The 10010-nt window shown below is 41.4% G+C and overlaps 1 protein-coding gene across 1 annotated transcript in view; it reads right to left on the reverse strand.

Annotated features, from left to right (window-relative positions):
* Nucleotides 1-9348, reverse strand: part of UNC5C (unc-5 netrin receptor C) — a 332506-nt gene extending 323158 nt beyond the window's left edge. The window contains exon 1 of the mRNA XM_069978343.1: nt 8756-9348. Within this exon, the coding sequence (XP_069834444.1) occupies nt 8756-8870 (115 nt within the window). The 5' untranslated portion in view covers nt 8871-9348. The remainder of the gene's footprint in view (nt 1-8755) is intronic.
* Nucleotides 9349-10010: the final 662 nt, after the last annotated feature.

Below are 10010 nucleotides of genomic sequence, written 5' to 3' on the forward strand. Positions count from 1 at the left end.
TTGAAACACATTACAAAGTTATATAACTATGTAATATGCTTCAATCACCTATCTGCCCCTCTTCCCTATCTTCTCCTAGCTCAATCCTCCACCAGGAAGTGAAGTAAACTCAGTTTCACTTTACACATGTTTGATAGATCTCCCCCCAATGAGTGTATGTGCAGAGAGTACACCAAGATTGAAGTTAGGGGATATTTTCTCATGATTATTACAAATCCCATATGTTTACTGTATATGTACATGCTGATTGTATCCATGTGCATGTATAACATAGGATTACTTTAGGACCACGAAAAGGATTTGGTGGTGGATTTTTCAATCATTCCCAAAGCTCATATGCATACACACAATGATTGTATCCTTGTATATAGGCAGCAGGATTACTTTCTAAGCACCCTGAAAACCACAGCAGGGGACCATGTTGAACAGAAACTGGAGTTAAATTTAAAAAAAAATCATCAAGAATGTAAGTAAAGTAACTAGAAATAAAAAAAAAAAAATTGTGTCCCTATCAGGAACTTTATGGCACTGGTCTTCTTGCAGACTTTGTTGAAATCTCTCTGGATCTTAAAAAAAAAAAAAAAAAAAAAAACAGTCAATCCCCTGCAGCAATTCTGCTTGCTTGGTAATCAGCATATGCCTGGTCACCTGCTTTTAATGTCACCGGCCGGCTGATCTTGGCCATGTCGGTTCAGCTCTCCTCAAAGTAACTGTCTGCTTTTAATTGCCAGGTCGGTGCTCTCTTAACCCCATCAAAGGTTACACTTAGCCTGAAGCCAGTCAGGAGTAATGAGTAAGGCAGGTCCTGTTTCTTCAGCTTTACTGCATCTGCTACACTGCAATGGTAGCGGCCGTATGGTTATTTGACAATATACTGCAGTGTCGTATATTCCAGAAATCAGCTCGTTCCTAATATGAAACAATATCCCGGTTTTCATTAATGCAAATGAATAAAAATAGGTGTTGTCAAGGGAAGCTTGAATCCCATGCATAATTGAAGGACTGAAGGAAGTATTTACTGTGAGTGGGAAAAAGGGAGTAGCTCCTTTTTCTGCTTTAATACAGGACATCATTTAAGATCTACTTGCTGAGACTGCTAATGAAAAACACACAGTGGCGCTTTATGTGCCAAGTTCATAACTGCAGACGTCAATACAATTGCGGATCTCTCTGACTGTCACCCCCTCCTGGCACATTGTCATCTGTGATGGACAATCCAATGCCTGCCTACTATTCTTACCCACAGATGAGTCCAGTAAGCTGCCACTATGACTCATGCGGGTTTCTCTATCAGTGGTGCAGCACGGACTATTGATATAGACAATAATTCATTAGTTATGCCCATCAGTCCAGTTTCCTTTCATGTAATATAGGGCTTGATAGCTACATTTTAATATAATATGAGCTTTATCCTGTAACGCTGTATCTTTTTTCTATGGAAGATTCGCAATAACATAAACTAGACAGCAACTGAAAGCGAATGTACCACAATGTAATCTCTTTGTGCTTTTTACAGGAACAGACCGGGGATTCCCTCGCACAGCGCCAGTTTATTTCCAAGCACCGGCCTGGCATGAAGCACTGGAGACAGGCTCGTAGGCCCCCAGTGTGACGATCTCCCCTCTGTGACGCGGCTCCATTGATTCTAATGGACTGGCGTCACAGAAAGGAGGGGGTTTCCGCACACTGGGGGCAAAGGAAGTGGGGGGGGGGGGGGGGGCGGCGGTTCAAAAAAAGGACCACGGCATCGGCATCCCCGCGCTGGCTGTCTGTTCATGTAAAAAACTCAATGTGATGTACCTAATGGTCCATTTGCTTTAAAAGAGGGAACCAGAGATAACCCTATGCTGTCGGAAGCTCCATGTCTTTGAAAATCAGCTGATCTGGGTATTAGAAATTATGTGAACCACTGGGGTGCAGAAGGAGTAGAGAAAAAACAATGGGATCCTGGGCAAACACTCCATGAGTAAAGGACTTGATTTTCAATATGTGTTAATAAAAATAAAAGGCCTACAAAGCAATAGGCTGAATGTGAATACATGATACATGCTGGCTTTTATCAAGAAAAGGGCCCCACATATAGGCCATACATGATGTCGCAATGGTGGGAAGGGTTACAGAGGTTACCTTGGTCCAATAAATACATACATGAATACAGATCAAACACCTATGGAGGAAAGTTTGAGACTGCTTGGCCTGCTGTTTCAAATCAGCAGGCCAAAGGCATTCAAAAGGCAAAAAATGAGGGAATAAAGAGCAGAGAAACATGTCTATTATAGATAATGGCCTATACACCTAGGTAATATTGTGTCATTACAAAATAAACTAATTCTAACCATTGCAGTAGTTTCAAGCAAATGTACCACTTTGCTTTTTGAAAAAACATTTTTTAATCCTACTATGTGTATGTCTGTGGTGCGCCCCATTTCTCAAACCAATGCTCTTTCCCGCTGTCTACGTTGGTTTCCTAATCTGCAGTTCGGGCCACTCTAAATCCCCTCCCCTTTTAACACGGCCAGACTTGAGTCTGATGGAGGTATGTCATCCAGGGGAGTGGATATCAGAGTACCAGGGGCCCACCTCCAGTACATAGAGCGGGCTGAATTGCAGATTAAGAAATTGGCACAGACGGCAGGAACCAGGCGGCGATTAAAAAAAATGGACTATGCCACCAGGATGTACAGGATGGCACTGACCAGTTAGTAAAAAAAAAAATCAGCACTAAGCAAAATGGTACATTTGCTTTAAAGGAGGAGTCCGGCAGGGGGAAAATCAATTGCAAAATACAAACTTACCTCTCCCCGTGCCCACAGTGATCGGTGGGACTGGCTTTGGGAACCCTACCGGAAGGCATTTTTCCCAGAGTTGCGATTAGGGATGGTCCGAACCTGTTTTGGTTCGGGTTCGTACGAACCCGAACTCTCTGCAATGATTCCCGCTGCCTGGCGGCTCCGTGGAGAGGGTGGATACAGCGGGAGCACCGCCTGGAAAACTGGGATACAGCCATAGCCATAGGCTGTATCCCCATTTTCCAGGCGGTCCCCGCTGTATCCACCCGCTGTATTGAGCGGGCAGACAGCGGGAATCTGATGCTGAGCGTTCGGGTTTATACGAACCCTAACCTCAAAGATTCGGACCTTCCCTAGTTGCGATGATGTCACGACTTGGGGGAAAAGGCCTGTCCTGGCTTTTGGACTGGCTACTCATCCAATCAGTCACTGGAGACAAATGCTCCTAGGGTACTATCTATTTAATCACTAACCTTGATTATTAAAGGGGTTTTCTTGGACAGTCACTTGATAATAAGCTGTCACAAACTGGCCTCCAGTGATCTAAATGTTAGGGCCCCATTAGATGCACAATATAAAAAATCACGGATCCTGTAGATCACCATTCATTTACTGGCCTGGACTTTACAAGACTGGACCACAGTGGTGGGAGGGCTGCAGGAACACTTGCTAGAAACGTCCATTGTAGATTCCATTAAATTAAATGGGAAAATAACTCAGCATTAATTAACTAATATTTTTATTTAATTGTGAAATGACAAACACCATGATGGAACCATATGGAACCCTTTATAAACCAAAGGGGTCTGTTGGGTACCATTAGTGCCCACTATGTGGTAAACCTGTCGAAGCCTTAATGTTGTTGCTTTGGTCCTGTTGACAAAAATGGAATTCACAGTACATGTGTATTCATCATTCTAATCAATGCATAGCAGAACATGTCCTTCATAGAGTTGCCCTGCACTCCGGCCAACAGTTAAGGGTCTTGAACAGAATTCCCTGTGATCTAATGCACATTTTCCTGCATACTTTGCTAACACACCTTTGTGTGCTCTCTGCCGAGACGTCTTCCCGAACGCCTCTAAATGTATTCAGTGTTTATATTCTTCACAGAACCTTGCTCAAATGCCACTGTTTATGACTTGCCTTATAATGTGTAATGCATGAGATTTGGCATCAAGCTTCCAGACCGTATCTGTGAAAAAGGAATTGTTTCGCACTCTATTGTTTCATAATAGTCTCAATAAAAAAAAAAAAATCTATGAAAAATAAGCAGCCCGGTGTTATGTGTTATCATAATATGCTATTTTACATAAAACGTATCGAAGACAGGGGTCTTCCTAACCACAAGCTTTAGACTACTGTATGCAGATGTCAGACAAGTTACTGTATGTCTATGGATTGCCACCTCCTTTAGCTTTGCCTTTTAATCTACATCAAGATACATTTTAGCTTATACTGTCTGTGTCTATCAAAGACAAACAAAAGCAGAAGCATGTCTGATCGTGGCTTGGAAAAGATTGCCTGCCTCCGCGTCAATCAGAGAAAAACATTTCTTATCTGTATCCAGAATGAAACCACAAGGGGAATATCCAAGGCAATGCTCGCTCACCCATTTCAAGCATATTACGCTTTCATCTTGGCTCCCTCCCAAACTGGGACCACTCACCTGGCCAAGAATTTGTGTCTGCTATACTAACATATCTGACACTTGACAACATAGTTGCACCCACAATGCCCCCCCCCCCCCCTCCCTTTTTTTTTTAAAGTTGTCATTAAATCTTGAACGATAAGCTTTACAGATCTGCTAAGGCTTTAAAGTGAAGCTGTGTTAATAGTTAGAACAAGTCATCTATAGATAAAGCATCAGCCCACATATGACAGTGAGTAATGGAGATATCAAGTTTAGGCTACACCAGTCTTTGTTCGTCTGTCCCACTAGATCAGTGAGATGCTTTGATAGCCATACATGTTAGACGCCCTGGATAAAGGAGATGTTAGGGCTACAAGCTAACACAAAGGTTACGAGGTTGAAAAGCGCTGATGTACTATTTAGCGTCTGTGCCAAATCGGGAAACTCATGTGAATGGGTATCAGTAGCCAATGTAGTAGATATAACTGTATGTTTCTTTTTGGAAATTTTTGTTCTTTACAGAGCACCAACATATTCTACAACACTCATATGACTCCCTGTCCCAAACAATATTGATCTCAAAGACTAGGGATGTTAAGTCCCTACCAGTACGTCTTTGGAGAGTGGAAGGAAAATGGAGTGCCCAGGGGGAAAAGCAACATACAGATATAGTCCTTGACCACCAAGCTGTCCATTCCAAATAATAATAATAATAATATAATTTTAAATGACAGCACAAATTTCTACACTATATGGATGTAGCAGAAATGAATATGCCATGTATGCCATTATGCCATGAAAACTGTATATTCATAATGAATCACTAGAGTTCTAGCACCTAAACTCCAAAATGTTTGGATAGATTAAAGGGAACCTGTCACCAAGAAAATTCTATATAATCTATCGCCACCATGTTATAGAGCAGGAGGAGATGAGTAGATTGATATATATCTTTATGGGAAAAGATTCAGTATAACTTGTAACATGTTGATTGAAATCCCTATTCATTCTGTGTAAGGAGTCCAGTGGGTGGTGTCACTTAATAGACTGGACTCTTTAGCATGAAAACATCAGAGATTTCAATCCATACATTACAAGTTATACTAAATCTTTTCCCATATATATATATATATATATATATATATATATATATATATATATCTGATCAGCTCCTTCTGCTCTATAACATGATGCTGATAGCTTAGGTAGCATTTTCATGGTGACTGGTTCCTTTTAAATTTTGTAGATGGTTTTTCCATTACTTCCTTTAGAGAACCCATTGTCCTTCAGATGAAACAGTGACCATAACTACTTCCAATGCTACATTTAACAGAGGACTTTTTTGTATTCTTATATCTATGCCTTCTAGTATAGTACATAAGTACAAGGTGCAGGATGAATAGAATTTGTGTTATATCTGCATCTTGTATCTACTGGACCCATCAATGACATTTCCAGTTTTTTTTTTCTGTTTTTTGGCTAGGCTGCTTAGTTCAGCTGATTAAAAAAAAATCTCAGCATTTTTCCAGGAACCATAAAACAGCTTTCTTACAAGCATTAACAAATCTGCTCATCTTCATTATTTTCCGCACCATACTCCCACTCACTGGAACAACTCGCTTCTGGTCCCTGCACTGAAGGAGTATATCAACAGATGCCATATATTTTCCTTAAGTGCAGAGTAATGCACTCAAATGAATCCAATAAAGAGCGTACAGAGAACCAGACCACTCTCTATGCTATCTATGGCTATTCTTGTTTACTGTTCAGTGTCTAACATTACCCATAGTACAATGGAAGCCAATGCTTTAGAGACTGTGCTGGAACCACTGGGAGTATGTAGTCTGACTGAAGATTCATATGTTAATGCTACTTTTCTTATTCAAGCACTTGCCATGAGTGTTGAAGACAACCCCAAGAAAACTTTACAACGTGCATTCTTGCACTTTGTCTAGGTCCCTTTGTAACGTCTGGAGAAGATACTCTGATATGTATCTCCTCTGACCTTTCTGACATCATGTCTACAGATCAAGACTTGTGATAAAGTGGGGTTATAGATCCCACCTCCCTGAGAATATGCAGTTACAGTCTTACCAGAAGCTTCTAATGGATCATTGTCATATGGAATACATAGGCAGCTTCCCCAGAGGACCAAACTAATACCATACCAGAAAGAAAGAACAAAATCTATAATACACTGAGCTCATGGCAGCACTTTCCATCAGGTCCGCAAGGCTATGTTCAAGGATCTCTTTTCACCGCTGCTTTCTGCTTCCCATACCTTTTTATCCTACATTCTATGCCTCTTGGATCAAGGTCCTTGTTGGTGAATGCTTGTCATAGATTCCACAATTCTTTTCTCCTTCCGTAAACTATAACATGTAGCGTGCGGGCCACTGCATTCATTCTCAGTATTGTAAAAAAAAATACGCAAACAATAGTCTATTACCTGGAAAAACCTTGTACTTGTTGACTACCTCTCATATTTACTACTATAGATAGATATTGGATAGAATATTGTATACAAAAGTACTCGTTTGTTTGTTTACTCTGCTCATTGAAATGGAAATGGACAATGACGATTGTGTATCGAACAGTATTCCAAACTGAGTCATAAAGTTGAGCGTAAAGCGTGTACTACACCAACAGAATAAAAGAGTTACCCAATTGCCCATGTGTCAATGGCAAACCCTAGGTTTTCCAACCATGTAAAGAGCCAAGCTGCCAGTTAATGGGTTGGCATGCCTTTGAAGCCTTCCTTCGGTTAGAGAATAGTAGATTTAATTTCTGCTCCCCTGGACTTTTCAGATACAATCCATGAGAACTATCATCACATCCATGGGGGAAGGGGATTGGGTGGATATGAAACGCACTTGATAAACAGCTATCAATTTAAATCCACATGCCCAAGCGTAACAGAAACATGTGCCTTGGTTCTCTTGTCTCATTCTCTTCTCAAGGTAGTAATCCCTTTATCTCTTGGCTGATTGTCTTTATTGATCTTGTTTCTCGCACAGCCCATCCTGGTTTCTCTGAAGAATTTTATCTAAGGAGGAAACCTATCTGGAAAGCTCACAGCAGTGATTTTACCTTAATTTTCAGCAACTGTCTCTATTATCTAACCTTATACTTCAATCACCAGACCCAACAGATCATTGCTGGGATCTGCAGACCTGGTTATAACCATTACTGATAATACAAGCCAGATTGGAGGAACACAAGAAGAACCAAACTTCTTCTTCACTTATAGGTGCACTGTATACATTGTATCTAAAACGTAACGTGTATAATGGGCACAACCAACACATACTATATTTTTTGGAAAACATTGGATGGTAGCTTCTTGTCTACAGTGCAATAGTTAAGTGATTTCGAGACCATTACAGAAATGACCTTATTATATTACCAGTATGATAGACAGACTATGGAGTGGAGGGATTTCAGCTGATAATATAAATTATACATTTATAATGAGTCTCTAATGCTGCTTTGAGAATCTATGCACATTGTTTTTAGGGTATTTAGATTATACCTGTGCAAGCTTTTAGTTTCAGGGTAATAAATTCACCTGTAATATAAGTATCCATTGGTTGCATAGAGAACGCAGTAACCTGTCATCTATTAACACAATCAAAGCCTATAGAGTGCAATGAGTGATGTCCTGAATTGTTTGCAGATTTCACAGCCGAATGAGCGCCACTAATTACTCCCAGTAATACCTGGCCCAATCTATACTGAGCAGACAGGCTGGCATCCAGTGTGGTACCACCCTGCTCCGCTCAAGGGGGACTAGTTAGAGATGAGCGCCCTGCCCTCCGCTCTGCACACCAGAAACTGAATGCCCCGCTTGTGTCTTATTCCAGTAAGGAGTTCCTGTACACCGCTCGCCTCTGAAATGCTTAAAAAAAAAAAAGTGAGAGGAAAGAATGTGTAATGCTTCAGCAAGTCCTCGTAACATCGCTACGGAATAAGAGATCTGAAAACCCCCTTCTCCATCGATTCTCCGGAAAATAAATGAGCCTAAAATCACCTAATCTCATCCAGACAAACAAATATCGTAGACAAAATTGTCCCCTCCGTCGACTCTACGAGACGCAAACCCAAGCGATTCGCTGCAAATCTTGAACCTGACAAATTGATTGTGCTATCATTACCGCAGACACGCGAGTCTGGAGAATTACGTCTGGAAGTCACCTATTCTAGGAAAGCCTATTCGTCACACATACATAGGAACATATACAACACATCCGAATAGTAGAGAGCTGCAGACTGAAGACCTCAGCCTTGTCCGCTGCCCTCTCTTCCCTCTACCTGCCCAGTCATAAGTTCTTACCTTGGGCTGCAAAAGTACTGCTGGCAGTCAGTATAGCCAGGGCAGGTAGGAAACACATTTGCAGGATGTATCCGAGCCTTAGACCGCAGCTGGCAGTTTCCAGACCCTTCCTCATGGTATTGGAAGGCACAACAAGCTGGCACACTATAGCTGGGCAAACTCCACTTTCTTCAGCGCTGCGAGAGTCTGCCAATAGTTACGCAGACAATTTCAAGTACATTTATTTCCTCTTTTTGAAGTCACAGAAATCTCATGCCCAATTGGTCATAGCAACAGCCACCATTGACTAATCTCCAGCTTCATGAATACCCTTTATCGATATAGAGAAGAAAAAGATGTTTCAGAAAGTAAAGCAAATCCGTTCGGTGGGAATGAAAAAAAATAAATAAAAAAAATCACTGTAGAAATGCTCTACAATCTCGCAAACACATCTAGGTGATGTCGAAGAGCGAAGCCAGTTAGGATCCTAAAAGCCCATTGAGTCAGTGAGCACAGGTAGAAGAGCGTGAGGTGAAGCATTAGTAGTAGTAGACTGGAGATATATGAGAGCACACGCATGTGGAAGGCAGAGAGAGAATGTGTGTGTCTGCCTCTGTTCTCTGTTACAAGGAGACTGTGAGAAAGTCAGCTCCTGCTACCCTGCTCCCTCTTCTCTCAGCCCTACCTCCCTGGCTGGAAGAGCAGACATGGATCCCTGGATCTGGAATCAGCTCTCTCTCCGTCTGAGCACTGGCAACAAGAACACATTTGTCTTTTTACTCCTGCACTTAATTAAAATCCCTTCTGCTGCCACAGCCCGGCAGGGAAGGGGTTACACATTGAGAAATACAGAACCTTCACGGAAAACAGAGATGCCTGCCTTATTCTCTTTCCTTTACTTATTGATTCATCATCATCATTTCATCTTTAGGGTACAAACCCACACACCGTATACGCAGCAGATACGCAACAAATACGCAGCTGATTTTATGGTTTAGATTTGATGCTGTGTTCAGTTATTTAGATCTAATCTGCTGCGTATTTGTTGCGTATTTGCTGCGTATTAGCTGCGTATCGCAGCAGTAAATACGCTGTGTATACGGTGTGTGGGTTTATACCCTTACAGTGAAAGTCGCCTATAGAAAAAATAACAGCGTTAGGCTATGTTCACACAAGGTTTTTTCAGCTCCATTTAAAATTACGGCCGTTATTTTGAGTCTAAAATAACGGACGTCATTTAGCACCCTGGCCTCCCCTGGTGTTTGCACATTATTTT

Source organism: Dendropsophus ebraccatus, chromosome 7 (assembly GCF_027789765.1).
Source record: "Dendropsophus ebraccatus isolate aDenEbr1 chromosome 7, aDenEbr1.pat, whole genome shotgun sequence".
Taxonomy (NCBI): Eukaryota; Metazoa; Chordata; class Amphibia; order Anura; family Hylidae; genus Dendropsophus; species Dendropsophus ebraccatus.